Consider the following 26,811-nt stretch of genomic DNA (forward strand, 5'->3'; position numbering starts at 1 on the left):
TTTTGATGACTCGGGGTCATGTGAGAATCAATTACTGTACCCACTATATACTGATGCCCTTAAGTACCACATAAACTTGTGCTTCCCAGGCTGCTATGGTTTGAGTATTCATCTGTCTCTGTTATAGCTTTCTATGTCTTTCTTTTCAGCTACTGCTGTTAATTTCTTGGCTGCTGTCAGTGTACTGTAATGTCAATCCCTAACCTGCTATGTATGATTGCAGAGAAACCAGAAAATCAAGTCTGTTAAAGTTGTGACTTGGGTGAAAGTAAATAGACTCAAGAGAGTCCAGGAAGTACTCCAAGTGTAAAATGCACGAGCATCTCCAACTTGATCTACTTTCCAACACTGATTTTTGGCGGGTCAAAAGTGTTTGTTTCCTTCCAGATTCTCAGCTGCCTTCTGGGTTATCGCTGCCAAGATGCCAGAAGTGATGATCGCTGTGACCAGCAGGAACAGCCAGATGTAATATCTAATTGGGAAAAGAGATTCAAACTCCACAGATATATGAGTATTCAAAATATTTTATCTGTCTGCTGCCACTTAGTTTGGAGGCATGGCGCCCTTCTCTATCACTAAGGTGCGACTGTCAAACTCTTGAGCATGGGAGCTTTTTTTAAAACATCTTAACTCTGGATCTCAAATATGAAAGAGGTAAAAACAATATCTTACTTAAGTTGGTTTATTTTACAAAACATATCACGTATTTAACGTTAAGTTAACCAGTAAGAATGATGCTGTTTTGATGAACATAAAGACCGGAAAACTGTCATTTATGGATGACAGGTGCAGCATCAGGAACCTCAGCATCCAGTTTATCTCTGCACTTTCTTTGGATTACACAATATGGAGACAAATTTGAGTCACAGACAGTAGGCGTAAATCCTAACTGGTTTTGCAGCAGTTTTCCCTACAATCTCAGAGATTTCTTGAATCAAAACTGATGCAATAGCTTGAAAAGATTTACTGGAAATGTATCACAAAAAGCTGAATAGTAAAATATCTAACAGCTCCTCAGTTTACTTGTAGTAAACATTAAAAAAAAAATCAAACAAAAAGCCTCTAAATCTTATACGTGCTAAAACTCTAAGACAACAATAATCAGGACGCAACAGGTTATCCATTTACTTGTGAGAGCATTTGCCAACCAAATATGCCTAAGCCTTGCCCAAAATTTAATGGAGTCTGGTAAACGTGTGCTGAAGTACTAGCTTATGCAAGTTTATCTGGATGTGTGGACATAGACACACAGGCCAAATTTCAAACAGTACTTTAGGGCTGCACACATGCCAATCAAAGGTCTCTTTTTAGAAATTCTGAAGAAGTTTATTCCAGGGTCTATAAAAAATGCAGCAGCATTATAACAACTAATGTTAAGGGCATACTATGTGCCAGGTACTGTGCTAGGAGCTTCACAGGCAATATTTAATTCTCATAACCGAATGAGGTAGGCACTGTTATTATGCTCAATTTATAGAAGACAAAACTGAGGTGCAGAGAGGTTAATGAACCCACCCAAACATTAGTTATGTGATCTCCAGCTTTTTAATTACAGCTTTTAAATAAATAAAAACCAAAAATTTTTTAATTGAAGTATAGTTGATTATACAATGTTGTGTTAGTTTCAGGTATACAGGTGTTTATACACACACACACACACACACACACACACACACATCCTTTACTTCTTTTTGGCCATGCCACACAGTATGTGGAATCAGTTCCCTGACCAAGGCTTGAATCCATGCTCCCTGCATTGGAGGCACAACCTTAACCACATAACTACAGTTATATCAATAAGAATTCACTGATGTTTAACTGATTTGATCCCTAGCAATGCTTGACAAACAAGAGTGACACTAGATAGATTCAGGATCTTTTTTTTCTCTTTCGTGGTTAACTTGAAATACAGGGTCATCGGTGGAGAGATTGCCTGGAATTACAAATATCTCACAAATTTCAGCAATATCCCTCTTGGCTCAACCCTGAATCTAGCACTTCCAGATTGCCAGGCCCAAGTCCAGACCTACATCCTAGTTGTCTTTATCTCCAATGTGAGTGCTAGCTTGCCTGTTCTCACCCTACTGACTTCAGAAGAAAGGAGGGTAGAATTCTTGTAAGACTGTTCCTAACCTCTCAATCAGGGCTTCCCTAGTGGTTCAGTGAAGAATCTCCCCGCCAATGCAGGAGACACAAGGTCAACCTCTGGGTTGGGAGGATCCTCTGGAGAAGGAAACGGCAACCCACTCCAGCATTCTTTCCTGGGAAACCCCATGGACAGAGAAGCCTGACAGGCTACAGCCCATGGGGTCACTCGGACACAACTGAGCAACTAAACAACAACAAACCTCTCAAGCTCAAGACAAAAACTACATAGGAGACACCAGATGCTTCTATCTCAGTGATTTTGGAGTGATCCCAAAGCATCTGTTCTGGGGCACAGGACTATTTCACCCCAAGAAAGGTTTCAAAATCTCAGACCATGAAGAAATGGTTAAAAATTAATGATAAACAAATGATAAAAGGTACTGAACCCCCCCCCAAAAAGAAAAAGAATCCTTCAGGGCAACACGATATCAGATTTTCAGCTATCAACAAATAGGATGCAATGATTTTAACTGTGGTTAGATAACTGAATTTATTCATCTCATTGTGCATCATAAAATACTATTTTCTCAATTGGATATAATACATTGTTAATGTTTTTAGCAAATAACAGATTATACGTATTTTTTTAAGCATTCTTATCCTTTAAACATATATATGAAAATATCTACCATTGAAATGATATGATATCTGAGATTTGCTTTCAATTTCATCCAGTTTGGGAGGGGAAGATTTGCATGTAATAGCCTAAATAAAATAAGATTGGACATGAGTTGATAACTGAGCTGAGTGATGAGTACTTAGCAGTTAGTTATACCATATACTCTAGTTTTGTATAATGTTTGAAATTTTCCTAAATAAAAAGATTTAAAAACAAAAATCCCAACACTCTCCAAACACTTCTTCAGGACACTGAGAGAATAAATGGAGCACAGTGAGCTGCCTTTGGAGTAAAATTCAAGGGAGGATGAAATGGAGAAGTCCCTTTTTTGCTTGAGAGATCTGTTTTGGAAGCAAACTTACATACCAAGTTCTTTTTCCTCCTGGCTCAGACAAATTTCAACCTGCCCACTGTAACCAGAAACATGAAATGAAGATATTCTGGCAACTCCACCCTGATGCCTCAGCAGCAGTAAATTCTAAATCAACATAGAAATTCTAAATCGGCAAGGCTCATCTGGGGCTGGATTTATACATATAGCCTCTTGATGAAAGTGAAAGAGGAGGGTGAAAAAGTTGGCTTAAAGCTCAACATTCAGAAAACTAAGATCATGGCATCTGGTCTCATCACTTCATGGGAAATAGATGTGGAAACAGTAGAAACAGTGTCAGATTTTATTTTTGGGGGGCTTCAAAATCACTGCAGATGGTGACTGCAGCCATGAAATTAAAAGACGCTTACTCCTTGGAAGAAAAGTTATGACCAACCTAGATAGCATATTCAAAAGCAGAGACATTACTTTGCCAACTAAGGTCCGTCTAGTCAAGACTATGGTTTTTCCAGTGGTCATGTATGGATGTGAGAGTTGGACTGTGAAGAAAGTTGAGTGCTGAAGAATTGATGCTTTTGAACTGTGGTATTGGAGAAGACTCTTGAGAGTCCCTTGGACTGCAAGGAGATCCAACCAGTCGATCCTAAAGGAGACTAGTCCTGGGTGTTCATTGGAAGGACTGATGCTGAGGCTGAAACTCCAATACTTTGGCCACCTCATTTGAAGAGCTGACTCATTGGAAAAGACCCTGATGCTGGGAGGGATTGGGGGCAGGAGGAGAAGCGGACGACAGAGGATGACATGGCTGGGTGCATCACCGACTCGATGCACTTGAGTTTGGGTGAACTCCGGGAGTTGGTGATGGACAGGGAGGCCTGGCGTGCTGCGATTCATGGAGTCGCAAAGAGTCGGACACGACTGAGCAACTGAACTGAACTGAACTGAAAGAAAAATTATATTGTTCTCCAATCGACAAGCGATGAGAGTGTAACTCAAAATTTGTTATTCAAATAAAAGCAATGGTGAATTATGAAAGAAGTATAAAGAAGTCCAAGGTTATGATATTGCTATGATTAATACTTGGGTGCAAACATATATGTACACACATTCACACACACACAAAGACATGGATGTTGTCATCTCCTTTCTTGATTCCCATGCTGCCCTGGTGGTTCACTAACACCTACCTGCTTGTTCTACCTGCTGGGTCATCCAGCACTAGCCCCAAAGTGTTAGTAACTCAGCTGTGTCGGACTCCTTGCGACTCCATGGACTGTAGCCCTCCACTCTCCTATGTGCATGGAATTCTGTGCAGGCAAGAATACTGCAGTAGGTTGCCATTCCCTGCTCCAGGGGTTCTTCCCAACCAGGGAGCAAACCCAGGTCTCCTATATTGCAGGCGGATTCTTTACCATTTGAGCTACCAGAGCCCAACTATTTTATTTTCTAGATTTTTTTCTGTGGGGGCCATTTTTAAAGTCTTTTTGAATTTGTTACAACATTGCTTCTGTTTTATGCTCTGGCTTTGGCCATGAGGCATGTGAGATCTTAGCTTCCTTACTGAGGATAGAACCTGCAACCCCCTCATTGGAAGGCAAAAGTCTTAACCACTGGACCACCAGGGAAGCATGTGTGCATGTGTGCTCAGCCATGTTTGACTCTGTGATCCCAAGGAGTGGGGCCCACCAGGCTCCTCTGTCCATGGAATTTTCCAGGCAAGAATACTGAACGGGGGTTGCTATTTCCTACTTCTGTCAGGGAAGTCCCAAGCCTAACTATTTTTGATGTAGAAATTTCAGAGGGAAAAAGGAAAGCAGATAATAGTTGTTCATCTAAAATCTAAGGGGGATTTGCTCCAGAATCCTGAGCTCCCCCACCCCCCGCCCACCAAGTGGATACCAAAATCTTCAGATGCTCAAGTCCCTTATATAAAATGGCATAGTATTTGTATACAACCTACATCCATCCTCCTGAGGATAGAACCTGCACCCTGCCTCATTGGAATGATCTCTAGATTACGTATAATACATAATACAATGTAAATACTATGTAAATAGTTGCCAGTGCATGGCAAATTCAAGTTTTGCCTTTTGGGACTTTCTGGAATTCTTTTTCAAATATTTTAATAGAATCTGTAGTTGGCTGAACTCTGCCGATACAGAATCTGCAGGTACAGAGGGTTGACTGTATGTGAGTCTAAATTCTACCCTTATATTACAGTGCATTTTCAAACATTTGTAGAATACTTTCTTTCCTGAGAATGAGGCTCCATTATCTAATGTCTCATATTCTGGTACTGTCCTAAGTATCAGAAGATATATTGAGCTTTTTCTCCCATTCTCTCCCCCCAAAGCTGTGATAATTCAGTTTGTATTACTGCTGCCCTCTGGGACTTTTCTCTGAGTGACATGTGACCTGTATTACGGTCAGTGGTAAATATTTAACAACTGGATCTCTGAAAATTCAGCATTTGCCAATTTCCATTGTGTAAATACACCCACTGTAGCCAATTTCAAGCTGTCAATGCAAGGACACTGACTGCAGAGTTGGGATGTAATGTATACAGCTGGCTCCCAGAGCCTGTAGTAGCCACTTTCAGCACACCACTGGAACTCCTGGTTTGCCCAAGTTGGTTCTGGCATCTTTATTAATGGTGCCCTCTGGTTATGTATGGATGTGAGAGTTGGACTGTGAAGAAGGCTGAGGGCCAAAGAATTGATGCTTTTGAACTGTGGTGTTGGAGAAGACTCTTGAGAGTCCCTTGGACTGCAAGGAGATCCAACCAGTCCATTCTGAAGGAGATCAGCCCTGGGATTTCTTTGGAACGAATGATGCTAAAGCTGAAACTCCAGTACTTTGGCCACCTCATGCAAAGAGTTGACTCATTGGAAAAGACCGTGATGCTGGGAGGGATTCGGGGCAGGAGGAGAGGGGAGGGGGACAACAGAGGATGAGATGGCTGGATGGCATCACAGACTCGATGGGCCTGAGTCTGAGTGAACTCCGGGAGATGGTGATGGACAGGGAGGCCTGGCGTGCTGCGATTCATGGGGTCGCAAACACGACTGAGCGACTGAACTGAACCGAACCGAACCACTCTGTAAGGCTGCTGATGCAAAGGAGACAGGGGCGTTTTGGACACGGTGGGGGAAGGAGAGAGTGGGATGATCTTAGAGAATAGCACTGAGACATATCCATCAGCAACAGGTAAAACAGATAGCCAGTGGGAGGTCAATGGATGAAGCGGGGCACCCTAAGCCAGAGCTCTGTGACAACCTAGAGGGGTGGGATGGGGAGGGAGGTGGGAGAGGGTTCACGAGGGAGGGGGCATATGTATACCTAATGCCTATTCATGTTGCTGTAAGGCAAAACCCATCACAATATTGTAAAGTAATTGTCCTCTAATGAAGAAAAAAATAAAATAAATTTTAAAAGACTGCTGATGAAATATTATGTGGCCACTGCAAAGAATAAATCACATTTGGGCTCCTTCTTCACAGTAAAAAGCTTCCATGAAAGGAAAGAAGACATGATATCTCCCTGACCAAACTCATGCTATCTTCCTTCTAAATACATGGTATCTCTTTAGATGTTTTTCATCAAATGGAGGTAGCTGAGGAAATATGAATGGTGAACAGTTTTGACTATGTTCAAGCCTTCTGACTCATACACACGGTTTCAGAACTTAAGGAACTGCCATAGCATAGGAGTAGAGTAAAGTCATGTAACTGGTTTCAGGCTACACTACAGTTTGGAATGACATGAAATCAAATATCACACCCAGAGTCTAGCACGGTACCTTGGCCCAAAGGAATAAAAACTGACTGACCCCTGTGCGACCCATGGGGAGTATTAAACCTCAGTTTTCAAGGTCACCCAGGTCAATACTGACCTGATCTCCTTTATGACAATCTAAAAGAAGTCATCCTGTAGTCTACAGTTTAATACTTTCTGGTAAGTCAGTACCTGATCTCCTTTATGACAATCTAAAAGAAGTCATCCTGTAGTCTACAGTTTAATACTTTCTGGTAAGTCAGTACAACCTGTACTGAATCACGTGGGTGAAGGAATCTGTCCACTGAGAGTGTGGCTCTTGGTTCTTCAAAGGGTGAGAGCCCAGGGGAAAGTCAAAATAAAATAGCTATCTTTAAATATCTATATAAGATAAATTAGATGTGCTGCATTGTCAAGGAACACAGGGGAGAAATTGTGAGATGGATTCTGACTTAGTGTAAGGAAGGATCTCTAACATCAACCCCCATAATTTCTATTGAGTGCCTATGTTTTGATGGAAGACTCACCATACTGCTGAATCTCAAGTCAACTGAGACTGAGCTTCAAGTCAACTAAGTCCATCCCTGTCTGTTTCACTCCTGGACTGCCTACTTCGGACTGTAAAGCAGTTGTTTTTCCGTAAGCCCCGGGATTCCCAGTCACTGGTACCACCCAGGCTGGCCTTAGCTTGCAGAGGTCCATGCAGGTCCACAGTGTCCCGAGCCTCTATCTAAAGTCCCACGGCCTCAGATTCAGCATAGAGTCAAGGCCAGACAACACCAGAAGGTTCATATTCTGGCCTTGCAGGCAACAAGCGCCCAGAAGTATCCATCTCATCTTCTGCCAGAACAAAGTTTGCTAGGCTGAGGGTTAAAAAATAACACCTAAGCACTGGATGTGGCTGTTCTGAACTCTGAAGCCTTCTTCAATTTGTGCAGCTTTTATAAAGGAAAAGTGCTCCCTTTCCTAATCTTTCTCCTCTCCATCATGCCTATCCGCCTCACTCAAGGGCTGAGATATCAAATGGTAAAAGATCAAAAGAAGATACTTCCTGTTTTAAAAATAACTTTGTCCTGACACTAGATTAGCAGTTACATAAATTACCCAGCTTTCTTACTCACATCATTCTCAGGCAGGGCCTGCTCGTACTTGGTCTCAAGAGTTGCCATGGAGCCGTCTATGAAAGTGACAGTGAGATAAAGACACGGCACAGCCACGCGTCCTGCTTCCAGAAACCTCAGAAGGAATTAAGGAAGCTTCCATTTAGGAGATGATGTCAGATCAGGTTGGAGGATACTCTGAAACCCTGTCCACAAAAGTCCTCAGTCAGAGCAAGATGGGTTGATGAGAATCCTGAGATTTCAGAAACATTTGAAAGCCTCTGTGACTAAATAATAGCAAGAAAATTAATATTGAATCCTTTTACAAGTAGTAGCTGGTATGAATAGTAAAATATCTTTTACTCTGCACATATCGGGATATAGGCATTCTATTATACGAGACTTCACCTACATTTCCCACATTTGGTACTCAAAAGCGGCAAGATGTGTGTGTGCGTGCAAGTCCCTTCACTTGTGTCCGACTCTTTGCGATCCTATGGACTGTAGCCTGCCAGGCTCCTCTGTCCACAGGATTCTCCAGGCAAGAATACTGGAGTGGGTACCTATTTCCTTCTCCAGGGGATCTTCCCGACCCAAGGATGGAACTCACATCCCTTCTGTCTCCTGCGTTGGCAGGTGGGTTCTTTATCACTAGTGCCACCCGGGAAGCCCCATTTTCCACATTTGGTCCTCACCACTGGTAAGACAGACGCCAGTTATTTGTCGTCAACAAAGTGAGCCTCTGAGAAGTTAAGCATCTCAACTGAGACTGCACTGTGAACAAGTAGTAGAATGAGGCTCTGAATCCAGGTCTGGTGACTCCAAAGCTCCTTCCACTCTAGAACACTACCCATTCATCCTGGGAATCCAAGAGGGTCACGAGTCTGGTCTCCTGGCCCAGCAGAGTCCAAATCTAAGCTCAATTTTCCCGAGTCCTGGAGCTCTTGCTCGGTTTCTTGGAGAAGGATAAATGGAAATTTATTCCTCACAGTCCTGGAATCCAAGATTAAGACACTGGCAGATTCAGTGTCTGGTGAGCTCAATTCCTAGAAAGCTGTCTTGTTTTAAATTTTATTTTTTAAGCTTTTCATTTTGTATTGGGGTATAGCCGATCAACGACACCGTGACAGCTCTAGGTGAACAGTGAAGGGACTTAGCCATGCATACACATGTATCGATTCTCCCCCAAACTCCCCTCCCCTCCAGGCTGCCATAGAACATTGAGTGGAGTTCCACGTGCCATACAGTAGCTCCTTGCTGGTTATCCATAGATAGCTGTCTTTTTGCTTTTAGCCTCTGGAGAATTCTCTGGGCTCGTCCTCATGACCTAATCACCTCCCAAAGGCCCCACCTCTTATTACCATTATCTTGAGGGTTAGGATTTTGATATCTGAATTTCGGGGGGACACAAGAAATAAATCTAGAGTAGGACCTATCTCATAGGGAGCTGGGAGTGCCGTAGGAGATAATCCATGTAAAATGTTTTGGTTCCTGGCACAGAGTAAGTGTCCCTTAACATCGGCTACTGTTACCTCCACAAACACATGAATGAGCTTTTTGCCAAAGGTATACCAACTGTATACACCGATTTCTTCTACAAGTTTTACAGAACGCACTTTCTTTTCCCAAAATAATGGGCTTAATGTGGAAGAAAAGAAAGGCAGCTAGCTGAAAATGGAGGTAGACTTGGCTTTGAATTTTGGCTCTGCCATTCACTGACATCAGGTAGGTTGCTTCAATTCTCCAGGCTTTTCTTTCCCCATCGTAAAAATCGAGTGTGGGAGTGGTGACCACATACTTTTGTAAAGACACATAGGGAGCAATGAGACACACAGCTGTTGCTCAATCACAGCTAAGCTAGTTACTCGGCCAATCAAAGTGACCACTGTAAGTACCCATTATTGTCATAAATCTTTTCACCTTCTTTCCAAACTATAGAGAAATCTGTTAGAGGCACAGATCATTATTTTGATGTAACTCCCTCTAAAAATAACACTCCCTTACCCCTTGGAATCATTGACTGCTTTCAAATACATTCCCAAGGAGAAAATACAGTCAAACATACACGCATACAATTAGCCAACTCTCAAAATCACTGCAGATGGTGATTGCAGCCATGAAATTAAAAGACGCTTACTCCTTGGAAGAAAAGTTATGACCAACCTAGATAGCATATTCAAAAGCAGAGACATTACTTTGCCGACTAAGGTCTGTCTAGTCAAGGCTATGGTTTTTCCTGTGGTCATGTATGGATGTGAGAGTTGGACTGTGAAGAAGGCTGAGCGCCAAAGAATTGATGCTTTTGAACTGTGGTGTTGGAGAAGACTCTTGAGAGTCCCTTGGACTGCAAGGAGATCCAACCAGTCCATTCTGAAGGAGATCAGCCCTGGGATTTCTTTGGAAGGAATGATGCTAAAGCTGAAACTCCCGTACTTTGGCCACCTCATGTGAAGAGTTGACTCATTGGAAAAGACCCTGATGCTGGGAGGGATTGGGGGCAGGAGGAGAAGGGGACGACCAAGGATGAGATGGCTGGATGGCATTATGGACTCGATGGACGTGAGTCTGAGTGAACTCTGGGAGATGGTGATGGATAGGGAGGCCTGGCGTGCTGTGATTCATGGGGTCGCAGAGTCAGACACGACTGAGCGACTGAACTGAACTGAACTGAACTGAAGTATCTAAAAGATCTCATAAATTAAGTAATGAGATACCAAGCTTGATAGCTGCATTATCCAGAGGGAAGGTCTACTTAGAAATTCTGGGCATCCTATCTGATTCAGAATATTGTCATCCCAAGGTGAACACTGACCTACACAGTGAAGCTAAAGCATATAATTAAATGTAATGGAAGTCAAACCAATTGGTTTATATTAAAACATACACACACACTATTAAAAGTCAGGCTATCACAAACATTAAAACAAAAAACCAACCCCAAACCTGTTAATTAAAACTAGTACTCTTCTTTCCTGACTAATTATGTCTCCAAAAACCATGCTGGATTTTGTTTAATACCCTTGTTGAATGTCCCACATTAAAAATATTTTTGGTTACTGTGCCAAACAAAATATGTTTTGTATTAATGTTGAAATTCACTTAGTGGCCTTTTGGGGAAAAGTGGTGTTCAGGTCCCTAATGAATCCTGACACCTAATTTAACCACTTAGACACTGAACACTTGGGCCATTAAATTCATAAATCTCTAGTCCAAATGTGCATTGTACAATTCATAACTTTATTGACAAACGTAGAAATCAGACCACATCCTAGAGGTAGCAATTCTAGAGTGTGCCCCTGTTTTCCATCCTAGTCTTTTGTTCCTGATTTGCAAAGCTTCTCTACCATCTAGAAGTTCTGATGATGTTTTTAATAAAAATGCATATATAGTCACACCATTCCAGCCAGAGAATTCTACCTATTTATCTTTATATCCTGGTTTTTCTATTAGCCCGATTCAGAAGTTGGGGAAATTCTAGGTGCCAAAGCTGAATATCCTAATATTTAGAAAAGTGAAGACTTACACTTTGTCAATGGTGGCTAGCTAAAACTGGTAATAGACGTGTGTTTCTTCAGTTTATACCCCACGAATGTGTTATGGGCATAATGAACTCTTGCCCATTTTCTGCTCGCATTCTATCTGGATGATCTCAGAATCTAGAACTTCTACTAGGAGCCTGCAGGCACCAGCCCTTATTCCTGCTTGTTGAAGAGGGCAGCTCACATCCTTGAGTCTTCTGATGACACTCAAATATTTGCCTTTCTACAGCAAATGTAGAAAGTAGTGTTTGCTGGCTCAGTTATCTCCTTTGCATTTTTCTCCTCTCTTCAGTAGTGTGGCTCATCTACAAGTATCCTTAGAGTCTAAAATATCCAGGATTTCAAGGCAACAGCTGTATACTTTTTTGTGCCATTTCTGTTCTCCAAAAAGTATATATTCATCAATTTCATCAAAAATAAAAGAGTTACGTACAAAATTGTTGCTGCTGCAGTGTTTATGATGTTTAGAGACTCAAGCTGCAGCCTAAAGCTATTAGAGACAGGCTACATAGATTATGGTATATCTATATAATGGAATATTGGGAATGTAATACAACCACTACATATGATGCTTTAATGCTGTAAGAAAATGCTTTTATTAAGATTTTCAAATAAAAAAGGGTAAGTTGGGAGTTTGGGATTGATATATACAGTACTGTATTTAAAATAGATAATCAAAAAAGACCTACTGTATACCATTGCTGGTGTTGTTTAGTTGCTAAGTTGCGTCTGACGCTTTTGTGACCCCGTGGACTATAGCCCGCCAGGCTCCTCTTTCCATGGAATTTTCTTTCAGGCAAGAATACTGGGTTGCATTTCCTTCTTCAGGGGATCTTCCTGACGCAGGGACCAAACCTGTGTCTCCTGTGTTGGCAGGAAGGTTCTTTATCATTGAGTCACATGGAAGTCCACTGTATAGCACTGGGAACTATTGATACTTTGTAATAATTTATAATGGAAAAGAAAATGAAAAGTGATATATGTATATGTAAAATTGAATCGCTTTGCTGTATATCTGAAACTAATATAACATTGTAAATCAACTATGGTCCAACATAAAATAAAAATTAAAAAAAATCTTATCTTAGTGTGATCCAAAATTACCTTCAGCAAATGGCACATTTTAAACAGCCATTTTCTCTGGGTGATGGTATTTGTGAGTACTTCTTCCTGCTTTGTTCCCTCCATTTTGTATGATGTAATATTTTTATTGGAAAAAGGGTGTTGGAAGTAACCATGGGACTAGGAGTATCATAGACAATCAAATAAAATGTTTTGACTTTCTTATATTAGCCAACTCCCACCTTTTTTTAAACAAGAAAGTCAATCTGAGGGGTCTCTGCCAGCTCAGTCTCTTGTCCTATGGGTTAGCGGTGGACAGTGTTCTGCAAGTGTGATAACAACTGGCATTTGCCATATAACTGCTATGTGCCAAGAAGGAATTTATGTTTATATATAACACATAATATATATCTTATTTAATCCTCACATCAACCTGATCACATAGTATGATTAGCTCCATCTTATCAATACTGAAACTGAAGTATAGAGGTTAAACAACTAGCCCCAGGTCATCCAGATACAATTTAAACTCAAGCCCTCCAGAGTCTGGATAACTCCACCATTTACAAACATTAGGCTCTTGGCATTTTATTAGGACTATAAAGTTAGTTTCAAAATATTTGGGAAATGAGCTGACTTCATAAGGTGCTACTTACGTATGCTTCAAAGAATCAGAACACCAAGGAGCATACAAAAGGACTCTCCCTATAGAGACCTTACCGAGACTCCATTGAAAGGCTTTTGCCTAGTCTGTCCCACAGATGGAACTTTGATGAGGTGGTGATGATGTCACTTGTATCTTTTTCGTCAACATCAATCAAGTATTCATGTACCCTGGTTGCAAAGCATATGAAAAAAAACTATCATCTATAATAAGACTTCCAACTTAATTGGGGAGATAAGACCAATAACATGCAGGGAACAATCAGCACAAGGCAAAAATAAAAAATTTTTAAATGATAATAAAATGCTAAGCCATGTGGTAGACTAGGTGACTAGTGTGGAAGTTATGAAGAAAGAACTGTCAGCTCTTTAGTATCTTAGCACTTTGAAAGTACAAGAAACAACCCCTGAAGAGCACTTCATGGACTCCGGCATTCCAAGGGGAGATCTAACCTGGTGGAGGCCACACAGTTGCTCAGGAGCAGAGACAGGAAGCAGTTAAGTCTTGGAAAAGCTTTCCAAGGATAAGCACAGTCAGTGAGGTGATGGTACTTTTGATGAAAAGAGTGGACAAGATTTCCTGGTTTAACAAAATCAACCTGCCACTACTCTGATTTTTAGATTACAAGATTGTGAACAGTCCTTGTACTGAGGGATTAGATTTAATCTTTTTAAATAATCAAAAACTACTGAATTGCCTATTTCATTGCATTCATTGTTTTCAAACATGCAGTATTTCAAAATATATTGCACTCTACCCAATATATTACCAAATAGAAACACATCTACCCACATATGCATTCCAGGTGCCTATCTGAGAGAAGTGATACCTGGCTGTCCTAAAGCATTTCTGGTTCAGATAGAAGCAGGAGTCTGAAGTTGCAGACTGTAAGTAGGAAATAGTTATTTGTCCAACTTTGATGATTTTATCAACAATACACTCAAATTTCATTTAAAGCATGTAAATACTCTGTAATAATTGCTTATGTAAAATTTATCAGTCATCAGAAAATAGAGAGATACTTAAGTCTAAGTAGATTTGTTTTAGATTGCCTAAAAATCAACTGATTGGGCAATTTTTTATCTTTTTTTTTGTAAAAAGATACTTGAATATTAATACACACGGTTAAGGATCCCTAATTAAACCTAATTTCAACTAAGAAATTTTGGTAGTGAACACAGCAGATGTGGCTTAGAATATGTAAAATTTATTTCAGAAATGTTTGTTCAAATTTGAGGAAAAAATAGGCTAATGAAACACCAATTTTGATGAATTCTTTTTAAAAGTTGATAAATAAGTATGATCACTAAACTTAAAATACCTATGGTTTTTCATAAAAAAAAAAAAAAAACCTATTTCAATACCTGACAAAACACACAGGCATAAAGTTATACTTTCTTATATTCTAAATAATGTTTCCAGTGGATTTTCAAGCAAAAGTTAAGGCTCAAGGTTATTCCTTTGCCTTCCTGCAGAGAAAATTGTTAAGAGAGTAATTTTCAATTCCTCAAAAATTATTTCAAGAGGTATGATACACTCAAACATAGACCATTTATGCTAGCAATACTAAATAAAAACTCAAAGCAGTTCTCTTTTGTTATATTTTAGCTATTTACATTTTAAACTCTAATATAGTTTGTTAAAGTAAATCAGAGAAATAAATGAAATGTGGCTTCAAAAGAAGTAAAACAGGTTAATACATCATAAACAATCAATACTAATGCATAAATAAAGTCATTTTCTAACAAGGTTCAAAAACTAAAGAAAACAGAAATTCAGGTTTTAGATGCCTTCCTTACAACCCTACCAATCTGCTGTGTGGGTTCAAAGTTCCCGTCAAGAAGTTAACTTTGAACCTGAACATTTCAGACTTACAAAACACAAGTATCAGAGTTACTGCGTCCCACAGTTGGGGTTAAAAAGCTTCCCAAAGTCTCAGAGACTTTAACTGAATGCAGAAAAGCTAAGAGTCTAAGACAATAAACAGAAACAGCAAAAAGTGAAGCTGCCAAATATCAAGGTTTTACAGATGAATCTAAAGCATATGTAGCAATTTCCCGGTATGAAACAGAATAAATAACCTAAACGCAAATATGCATGTTTGAATGCAATCACGTTATTAGTATGCATTCTACTTACTTTGCTTTTTGCCATTTATAAGCTTCATTAGGGAGACCCAGAAAGAGGTAACAAGTTGAAAGAAGTTCGGCTCAGATAAGAAACAGCTGTAAACTTGATCTACAAATTTGCATCTCAGAACTATCAGCGGGGGAGAGACTCTTCACAAACTAACATATATATAAGCCTTAGATTGTGAAATAACGCATTTCGCTTTCTGCACTGTATATTACTATTGGAAACCTCAACTCTACCTCCCCATTCTCGGGAAAAAAATAAAAAAAATCCACCTCCAATCTTCATTGGTCCACATAGTTCCGGCCCACATGGTATCAGTGGGTGTGTCCCTCCCAACAAGTCCTCTCATTGGCTGCGAGGAAACAGCCTCTAATAGGCTGTGATTTGGGGGGCTGTCAAACTCCACGCCTCCAGACCTCGAGCTCGCCAATAGACCCAGGGAGCTGGCGGCTCCTCTGCGATTCAAAGGGCAGGCTGACTGCCTGAGCGCCAACCCCAGAAAGATGAGCTCTCAGAAGAGAAAAGGACGAGGAGAAGGGCGACGGCAGCTCAGGCTCTCCCCCCACCGCTGCTCGACTCCTACTCCCGGACCTCACCAAATGTTGACACACGTGCATTTTCCCACCGACAAATTAGTAAGGCGGCCAGCGCGTTTGCCTTCTACAGAGCCGTTACCCGAGGAGCAGCTCAGAAGCCGAGTCAAATCGGCCCATTCTACAGATGGAAGCAGGAAAGGGATCTGTAGCGCCTGGCGCCCCTGGGGAAAGAATCAGTCCCGTGCGCCCCCTCAAAGCCGTCCCCCGACAGCCGGGGCTGGGATGCCCCGGGCGCGCTTAGGTGCCTGTCCCGCCGCTCCCGAGGGTCGCGCCCCGCTCTGCGCCCGCGCTCCCCTCCCTGAGAGACTTACGTGGCCTGTTCTTCCTCCCGGAGTCCATCCTCCTCCGCAGCCGGCATTTCTTGGCGGGGGAGTCGTGCTGAGGGGGCGGCGGCTGTGGCTGGAGCTCTGGCTGGAGCGGCAGGCGCTGGGGTGCCGCGTCGCCGCCGCCCGGGGGGCCCCGGCTGCAGAGGCGCGACGGGTGGAACCCGTTGTGCAGCAGCCCGTTCACGGCTGCAGCGCCGACGCCGGCGGGAGTCCCCGGGGCGTGCGGGGCCGAGCGCTCAGGCTGCCCGCCGTGGTCGCCCATGCCAGAGGCTGGTGGGGCGGCGCGCGGGCCCCGGCTCAGGCGGCCTCGCTGGAGGTCATTCTCGGGCGTCTTTATTTCCCCGGATCCTCCTTGCGGCTTCCGATTCAGCAGCCGCAGAGCCGGCGCTGGGGGATGGCGAGCCGGGCGCTCCTCCCCTCCTCCCTCCGGCGTTCCCACCTCCTCTACGCCCTGCCCCTCGAGCGCCGGCCCCCCGGCGCCCGCCTGGAGCATGCCCGCTCCCGGCGCGAAGTCGGGGATCCCCGCGCACCCCCAGCCGGGGCCCCCAGAGCCCGCCTTCTCCCGCTGCCCCAGTCGCGCGACTTCAAACGAGGTTTCCTCGCCTCCCAGACCTGTTCCCGCTACTGAGCATGCCCAGTCCTGCCCGCCACCGCCGAGCTTCAACATGGGGACTGAAGTTCTCCGGCTTCGCAAAGAAGAGATGGGCGGGTTGGGCTTTGTATGGCGGAGCCAGCTGAGAAGGGACTGGGCGAGGCCGGCATGAGAGGAACGAGCAGCTTCGGGAGGAATGCGGGCGGGGGGAGGGGGGAGACAATAAATATATGTAGAGGTTTGGGTTTGCTAATCCTGTCCGCACTGAGCTAGATACCTTTGCAAGGTCATTCACGTTGTCCCCTCCTCCCTGAAAGCTTTGTGAGCGTCTGTGTGTTTCTCTGGGTTTAGTTAAGTGACCAAACTACTCACAGGCACGAGGGGAAGGAGGAGAACGATTATTTATAGACAGGTAGGTGGATTTGGAGAGGGAGGGGAGTGTAATTTCTTTGCTGGCACTCACAGACACCATGTGGCCTCCTAGAGTTGTCTTTTACAGGGAGGAACCTAGGAATACAGTGTAAGGACAGTGAAGGACATAGATGTAGGCGGGATTAACCGGTGCTGGAAGAGACCAAGTAAACAGAAGCAGTCCCAAGCTATAAAAAGCACTTTCCTCACCCAGAAAGGACGCTCAGGAGACAATGTCACCCTATTTATAGAGTAAGGAGTTGCCTGTGTTTTCAGAAGGGCAGGCAGCATCACAGGGGAGACGGCACCGTAACCCTGGAGTCAGAGCTGGATTCAAACTCCAACTCAGGCACCCAACAAACCCTGAGAAACTCATTGTTCAAGTTAACACACCTGGTTTCAGGAAACAGGACTGGGCATGCTCAGTAGGCAGGACAAATTTGGGTGCTAAGGACCTTCCCAAAGTTGTGCAATCCCTTGAGGCCTCAGCTCTTGACTCTAGAAACTGTCTTGAGAAATCTATCTGCTACAGTCCTGGTGCACAGTAAATGCCCCAAAGAGCTGGTTATCCTTATTACACTTTATTATTAGCAGATCACCCTTCATTTCCAACAAGGGGAATAAACCATACTGGCAGTCATGTTTATTGTGTAACTTACTGTGTGTGATGTTCTCCATCATCTGTACTTATTTAATCTACAGAGGAGTCAGAGGCCTCAGAGCACTCAGCAGCAGCCAGGGGCCTTTACCTGGATGGGAATTCCTTCTAGCAGAGTGTGACCTGGAATCAGCTTTAGGACTCATGACCACTTGAGTGCACAGGTCCCTTGACTCCTTTTTTATTAAGAACAATGCAAAGAATAAACCGGGTGGTTAAATGATAAAGAATCCAATGCAGGAAACACAGGAGGCTTGGGTCCAATCCCTGGGTGGGGAAGATCCCCTGGAGGAGGGCATGGCAATCCACTCCAGTATTCTTGCCTGGAGAATCCCATGGACAGAGGAGCCTGGCGGGCTAGAGTTCACAGGGTTGCACAGAGTTGGACACGATTGAGCTCGCACGCACATTAAAGAATAAATCTTAATTCTCCTATTTTTGTCTCCCTGACGTTATCATATTTGCAAATATGAAGAAAAAACCTAGATGACCAGCCTCACCTTGAACTCCTGATTCCCCCTCTATAGAGCAGCCCTTCAGTTCCTCAAACACTCGAACGTCCCTTTTCATCTGCTGCGTTCCCTTGTGTGTTCCCAGATGTCTTTGTTTACCAGATTCCAACTCAGTCTTCAGATCTCTACTTCAACTTCTTAAAGTAGCCTTCCCTGACCCTTAGAACAAGATTAGCGCTCCCTCCTGCTCATCCTACGCTTGACCCTCATGACTCTATCAGTTTGTAACACCACAATGGGGGTATAATAGGACATCACTGAGTTGTTACAGTGATAAAATAAATATATATGTAAAGTGTCCAGCCCATCATAAGTGCTATAAAAAATGCTCAATATTATTTGATTGTGCGTCTCCCCCTACTACACTGTAATCTCCATTAAGGCAGATGACTCTCTTTCATAACTGTATCCCTAGGAAGCTCTTGGTAATTATTTGTGACTGAAAAAATGACTTGGGTGATATTTCCCCAAGGTGTCTCTCACTTTCTACTGTAAATTTGCTAAAAACAAAATGCCTGGATTGTCACTCCTAAATATTCAAATATAAAGCTTTCAAATTCTGACATAATTTAAGCTCAGTAGTAGTTTAGGAAGCTCTCTAGAGCAGAAATGCAGAGAGTAGATTTAGCAATGCAGTGTATCCAAGGACATATCCTCTCCAGCATGATTCCCAGGCCTGGTGAGGAAGGCCTGAGCCAGGTGGCTCAGACCCAGGTAGGGCAGGAGCACTGGTACTGGGGACAGAACATCCTCTACCTGCTTCTTTTCTCCCGTCTTTGCTCTGGGTGCCTTGAATCAGTTATACTTTGCATGTGATAGAGAGGAAGCCAGGTGGCATATCACAGGTTTATGGGGTGTGAGGGAGTCCGGGGGGCACAGGGAGGTTGCAGTTCGGAGGTGTAATTTTGAGGTATGAACTATATGATGTGCTCCAGCAGGGGAATGGAACAAATAATGTTTGGAAGAGAGAGAGGGAGGAAGAACCCACAAGGCACTCTTTCCCTCTGTTCATTCACTTATTTACCAGGCATTTATTATGAGTGCACTATATTGTAGGCAGTAAAATAAATGCTGGGAGTAAGTACAAAGTTAAAACAAATGGCTTCATTGCCCTCTAAGGGCTTACAATTCATAGAAAGAGAGAGACAGAGACAGAGAGACAAGTCAATGATTTTCCATCATCTGGGTACATAAGAATAACCTAGGGAGTTTTTCCTTTTAAACTTCTTGTTGAAAATAACATACATACAGAAATATATACATATCCTAAGGGTAGAGCTTGCTTCCTAAGGCCCACTTGTCTTCACGGTGAATTTTGCAGTGAATGAAACAAAGTGTGTCACCTATACTATGGAAGGGAACTCCAAAGGACTCCAGAGAGTGAGCAATGATGGAACAGGGAAAAGAAGAGGAAGATGGGGCTGAGATGGGTGTTAAAATAGGCTTCAGGGAGGAAATGACCCTTAAACCGAAGTTTGACCAATGACGGAATTTCATCATGGAAGGCTGAAGGAAATCCATTCAGAACTGAGGGGGTGGAGACCCTGCGGGTGGTTTGAAACCATCTGGCATGCTTGGGAACCTGCCAGGAGATCAACAAGGCTGAAAGGCAACCTACTGAGGGAGGAGGTGAGTGATGCCCAAAAAGGTGAGCTGGGGTCCAAATCTCAGATGGCTTTCTGCACCACAGGCATCAATTCAGACTTTTCTCCTGAAAGCCATGAGAAACCACTGAAGAGTTTTAGATTGTGGAAAAACTCCTAGATTTGCATTCTGGAAGGATCTCTGGCATCAGTCTGCAGAATAAAATAGGAGAGGAGCTTCCTAGTTGGAGGGACCAGATAGACTACTGGAAACAACCAGGAAAGAAGTGAGATGGGACTAAGTGAAGGACATTCAGAATGAGATCACCAAGTGGACTCAAAAACTGTTTCAAGAATTTATAGGACTTAGTAACCAACTGCAGAACGAGGAAGAGGTAAGGCCAGGATAATTTTTATGTTTCCAGTCTGGGCAGCTGGGAATCTGGTGGTTTCAGCATGCAAGATAAAATATGCAGAAAAGGAGCAAGACCTTTTACTTATATTCTCTCTGGGATTTATATTTAAGAAGGGTGATCCTTTAAAAATGTAGATATGATCATGACATTCTTGTACTTACACTGATATGTAAGTCATATCAATATCTGTCTGTTTCAGTCTAACTCAACACTTACCACTTTCCTTCTTTCCTCCCTCTCTCTCTCTTCCCCTCCCCCCATAAAAAGAGGGAGGTCAACACTAGTTTTTAACTACTATAAATTACTTTTAATTTACTTTTAACTTTTTTGAAGACACAGATTAAAACCTGTCCACCATGCCATCATTACACATGATCACTGTAGAAATTCTAGTTCCTTGCTAAAATGGAAATAAAGTCCAATGTGCCCAAGCTTTCTACCACTTAATAACCACACTGACGATACAGTATGAGCTTGGGAAAGGATACTCTTCAAGACATAGTTTAAAAAGAATTACTAGAATTTTAACTGTCAGAATAATATTGACACAAGATGACTTCTTTCATTTTTGCCTCCTTTGCTATTGGTGTCGGTGCCTTTCTTAGAGATTCGCATGAGGCACCTCAGGAGGCTATTTTCAAGTTCTGTGCTGTTTTCAATGACAGTGCTTTTCGTATTGCTTTCTTCAGGGCCCTAGGGAGTAGCGCTGCTTCAGGGAGTCAAAGGCCACCAAAACCCAACAAAAACTGCCCTGTGAATAACAGTGTTATGGAGAGATTCTGAGGACACTTCATCAGAGCCTCCCGCTTCTCCTTTCTTCAGAATTGAGCAACTACTACACAGCAGGTACCATACTAAGTACCAAGGATATACTCTTAAGCAAAAACAAAGTTCCCATCCTTATCCAGATTACAGAATGGACAGGCCTTAAGCACGTAATCACCACAACAGCAAAAGTGTAACTATCATTCCGAGAAATGCAAAAATGGAAAGACTCTCAGTGCCATGAGGGCACATACCAGGGTGACCTGGACTTGTCTTAAACTTTAGTAGATGAAATGGCATTTGCTGAATTCTGAAGTGGAATAGAAGTTAACTAAGTTGGAGGTTAACTGTGGTGTTGGAGAAGACTCTCAAGAGATCCAAGGAGATCCAACCAGTCCATTCTAAGGGAGATCAGCCCTGGTAGTTTGGAAGGAATGATGCTACAGCTGAAACTCCAGTACTTTGGCCACCTCATGCAAAGAGCTGACTCATTGGAAAAGACTGATGCTGGGACGGATTGGGGGCAGGAGGAGAAGGGGACGACAGAGGATGAGATGGCTGGATGGCATCACGGCCTCGATGGACGTGAGTCTGAGTGAACTCCAGGAGATGGTGATGAACAGGGAGGCCTGGCATGCTGCAATTCATGGGGTGGCAAAGAGTCAGACACGACTGAGCGACTGAACTGAACTGAACTGAAGGTGGAGGTGGAAGTGCAGGAGGTATTCTTAGGCTCTCTTATGTCATAAATATGTAGGCACTTCATAAATACTTGCTGACTGAAAAGATGAATTGACCCTGTTCCTCTCAATAGGGCAAATCAAATGTCAGGAAGATTATTCACCGAAATGAACCACTGGAGAGGGTTTAGGCCAATCCCATTCTTTTACTGTTTTTTCTATATGGCTTGATGGAATATTTTAGTTTTTTGTTGTTGGGTTTTTTTTGTTGTTGTTGTTTCTGTTTTTTGGTCAATAGCAGTGGAAAAACATAACATCAGCAGCTGCCACTACAGTAATAACTGTGTGTACAGGAATGAAACACACCCCACATGAACTAACTTCCTGTTACTAATATTTTTTGAGCACCTACCAATAATGATTTGGTGAAGGGAGATGGGAGTGTGACTAGCTAGGAATTTGATAAGCTATAATCAGAGTGACCCCAAGTACTGGGCATAAGTTTAGGAATGTATCTGGCTTTAGCAAATTGACAGTAGGCTTATTATCTAACATTTATTGAGTTCTTACATGCCATACACTGGACTAAGCACACTGTAAGTGTCATCTTTTTTAATTAGCAAGGTAGTCATGTGAGTAGGATTTGGATACTATTATTAGCTTATATTTTGTATGAGGAAACTAGAGCTTAGAGAGGCTAATGGGTCCAAGTTCACACAGCAGAAAATCTAACAGACATTTGAGTCAGGTCTGGGCGGCCCTAGAACCTCACATTTTGTAACTCAACCACCATGCCGCCCTCCCAAAAGATGGTGTACCTGCTGTCACCTGCAGATTTTACGCCACAGTTGCAAACTGATATAGTATTCCACTGCCCACACAACAGTGCCTTTTAAACTTATTGAGTCCCTTTACTTCTCACTGAAATGCTGTCCAGTGTCTTAGACTTTCGTTTCCAAAAGGGCTTCCCCCCCTTTTAAAAAATGTGCCAGCTATTGCCATTTTTCTATTTTGTATATCTATTCAGCAAATATTTTAAAACGATGTGCGAACCACTGTTCCAGTTACAGTGAGGAGCAAGGCAGAAAAGTCCTTCCTATTCCGGAACACACATTCCTTTGGGGAGGGGGACAAGGAAAGTCAATAAAAATAAACAATAAATACAGTCTGTGTTAAGTAACATAAAAATTAAACAAAATGATGTGACAGAGAATTATTGGAAGAAAGGAACCAGTTTACATGCAGGTAGTTGAGGAAGCCACACAGATACCGGTTTCTGAGGGTTGAGAGACTGAGGTGTGAAGCATTGTGAAGAGAGGTTTAGAAGAGCATTCCAGCACATGGAAGAGGCAAGAAAATGAGTATCTCTATCTATGTGTGTGTGTGTGTGTTTGACTCTTTGGGACCCCATAGACTGTAGCCCACCAGGCTCCCTCCTCCGTCCATGGAATTTTCCAGGCAAGAATACTGGAGCAGGTTGCCATTTCCTACTCTAGGGGATCTTCTGACTCAGGAACGGAACCGGGTCTCTTGCGTCTCTTGCACTGACAGGTGGACTCTTACTATTGTGCTACCTGGGAAGCCTACTTCTATATCCATATGTGTATGTGTGTATATATACATATGAATATATACATATATGTATATATTCATCTATTCATCACCAAAGTTCCAATATTTGGGGGGATGCTGATGAATAAGGGGTAAGCATTTTCCTTTGAGAATGACAGCAGTGGAAGGAAGTCTTTGATTAGGGTCTCAGCATTCAGGACATTCAAATTTGTCTCATAGTTTTCCTATTTTCTGAGTGAAGTCCCCTCTGAATCCGGAAGTTTCTTCAGCTGCAAATAATAAAAGCTGCTTTAACTCATTCCTACAGAAAATGAATTAGTATAGGGAACTGGGTGAATAAAAATCTCTGAAAGGCTAAAGGAACAGCTGAACTCCCAGCAGTGAATCCCACCACAGGATCAGCTTCCTAAGTGAACTGCTGTAAGGGAGCTGCTACTTCTGGTACAATAGTAAACCAAGAAACCAGGGCGTCATTGCACCCCTGGGCCCAGGGCTGACTGTCTCAGGCTGAATGGAAACTTACAGAATTCATGCCCTATATTCTGTCTCTCCAAATCCATGATGTCCAGGACAAGACACCAAGACCCCTGCTGCCATGGCACTGCCCACCAGACAAAAAGGCAGAAGTCGGGCCTCCTCCTCCGTCTGGACTTCCACATGCTGTCCAGCTGCATCTGCTTGGCAGAGCTAAGCAGTGTACAGGACCTGGGCACTAACAGGGCCTGGGAAACTGACATCTTCAATTTTCTCACGTGTAGCAAGTGATACGGCATGTTTAGTTCAGTTCCATTGCTCAGTAATGGCTGACTTTTTGTGACCCCATGAACTGCAGCACACCAGGCTTCCCTGTCCATCACCAACTCCTGGAGCTTATTCAAACTCATGTCCACTGAGTCGGTGATGCCATCCAACCATCTCATCCTCTGTCGTCCCCTTTTCCTCCTGCCTTCAATCTTTCTCAGCATCAGGGGCTTCCCAATGAGTCAGCTCTTCTCATCAGCTGGCCAAAGTATTGGAGTTTCAGCTTCAGCATCTGTCTTTCCAATGAATATTCAGGACTGATCTCCTTTGGGATTGACTGGTTGGATCTCCTTGCAGTCCAAGGGACTCGAAAGAGTCTTCTCCAATACCACAGTTCAAAAGCATCAATTCTTTGGCCCTCAGTTTTCTTTATAGTCCAACTCTCACATCCATACATAACTATTGGAAAAACTATAGCTTGACTAGATGGACCTTTGACAGCAAAGTAATGTCTCTGCTTTTTAATATGCTGTCTAGGTTGGTCACAGCTTTTCTTCCAAGGAGCAAGTGTCTTTTAATTTCATGGCTGCAGTCACTGTTCACAGTGATTTTGGAGCCCAAGAAAATAAAGTCTGTCACTGTTTCCATTGTTTCCCCATCTATTTGCCATGAAGTGATGGGATCAGATGCCATGATCTCAGTTTTAGAATACTGAATTTTAAGCCAGCTGTTTCACTTTCCTCTTTCCCTTTCATCAAGAGGCTTTTGAGTTCCTCGTTTTCTGCCATAAGGTTGGTGTCATCTGCATATCTGAGGTTATTGATATTTCTTCCAGCAATCTTGATTCCAGCTTGAACTTCATCCAACCTGGCATTTCGCATGATGTACTCTGCATATAAGTTAAATAAGCAGGGGGACAATATACAGCCTTGATGTACTCCTTTCCCAATTTGGAACCAATCTGTTGTTCTATGTCTGTTTCTAACTGTTGGTTCTTGACCTGCATGCAGATTTCTCAGGAAGACAGGTAAGGTGGTCTAGTATTCCCATCTCTTTAAGAATTTTCTGCAGTTTGCTGTGATCCACACAGTCAAAGGCTTTGGCGTAGTCAGTGAAGCAGGAATAGATGTTTTTCTGCAATTCTCTTGTTTTTTCCTAGGATCCAACAGATACTGGAAATTAATCTCTGGTTCCTTTGCCTTTTCTAAATCCAGCTTGAACATCTGGAAGTTCTCAATTCATGTACTGTTGAAGCCTAGCTTGGAGAATTTTGAGCATTATTTTGCTAGTGTATGAGATGAGTGCAATTGTGTGGTAGTTTGGAAATTCTTTGGCATTGCCTTTTTTTGGGATTAGAATGAAAATTGACCTTTTCCAGTCCTGTGGCCACTGCTGAGTTTTCCAAACTTGCTGGCATATTGAGTGCAGCACTTTCACAGCATCACCTTTCAGGATTTGAAATAGCTCAACTGGAATTCCATCACCAGCAGTAGCTTTGTTTGTAGTGATGCTTCCTAAGGCCCACTTGGCCTTCGCACTACAGGATGTCTGGCTCTGGGGGAGTGATCACACCATTGTGGTTATCTGGGTCGTGAAGATCTTACACGGCATGTTACAGGGCGCTGAAACGGAGCTGAGTGAGCCCATCTATTTGCCTGCAATAACCTCAACTGAGAATCTTGATAATGAAGTAGCACTGTTTGCCTCAGAGTTTTCTGTTTCCAGCAAACCCCATGGGACAACTCTTTACCCTAGGAGGTAGCCAGGCTTGAAGCTCCCTATAAATCCTTCAAAGGGGCTGAAATTGAAAACAGGACTAAGCAACTAATAATAACAATGATACTACTTTACGTGGTTAAGAGTTCCATCTTTGAAGTCACTCAGACATAGGCTTGAATCCCAGCTCCTCCTCTCAGCCAGCTTCCTCTATTATCTGGCACTTTCCAAGAATTGTGTGATGAGGTAAATGTGTCACTGGCCAGGCATCATTTCTGAGTACTTGATATATGGCTAATGTGACAAAAGAACTGGATTTTAAATTGTATTCATGTTTTAATTAATTGACATTTAAAAAGTTAGCTTATTTTAAAAACCACTTTATTGAGCTATGATTGACATATAAAAACTGTACATAGTTAATGTATACCACTTGATGAGTTTAGAGATAAGTAGTATATACCTGTCAAATCATCACAATTTGGCATAAATTTACCCATCACCTCCCAAAGTCTCCTTCTGCCCTTTCCCTTCTATTATATGATGATGATGATCAAAACACTTAGTATAACATCTACTTACTTAGCAAATTTGTAAGTATACACTAAAGTATAGCCATATTGTTTCCCACAGTAGCTGAACCATTTAAACTCAAATAGTAATATGTGACCAGTAGCTACTGTATTGGATAGCACTGTATACAATGGGGATAACAGTGGTATCTACCTCATTCATTTATTCAATGAATACTTATACAATATCTTCTGTGAGCATCTACAGGTATTATGCTAAGGAAAACATCCTGAGGCCTACAACCAGTAAGGCAATCAGACCCATTTAACAAGTGAACAAATAAAACGCCTACAGTTT

The 26,811-nt window shown here is 42.6% G+C and overlaps 1 protein-coding gene across 4 annotated transcripts in view; it reads right to left on the minus strand.

Moving 5' to 3' along the window:
• PANK1 (pantothenate kinase 1) overlaps nt 1-26,811 on the minus strand; it is a 107,978-nt gene that overhangs the window by 39,306 nt on the left and 41,861 nt on the right. The window contains exon 1 of one of the 4 annotated variants that reach the window (XM_040254721.1): nt 16,281-17,933. The exons of 2 other annotated variants lie outside the window; for them this stretch is intronic. In XM_040254721.1, coding sequence (XP_040110655.1) covers nt 16,281-16,962 — 682 coding nt within the window. In that variant the 5' untranslated portion in view covers nt 16,963-17,933. Of the gene's footprint in view, nt 1-15,376; nt 16,123-16,280; nt 17,934-26,811 lie in introns of those variants that run through there. One more of the 4 variants, XM_040254722.1, reaches the window with a different exon arrangement.

The sequence above is a fragment of the Oryx dammah genome, unplaced genomic scaffold (assembly GCF_014754425.2).
Source record: "Oryx dammah isolate SB20612 unplaced genomic scaffold, SCBI_Odam_1.1 HiC_scaffold_14, whole genome shotgun sequence".
Classification (NCBI taxonomy): Eukaryota; Metazoa; Chordata; class Mammalia; order Artiodactyla; family Bovidae; genus Oryx; species Oryx dammah.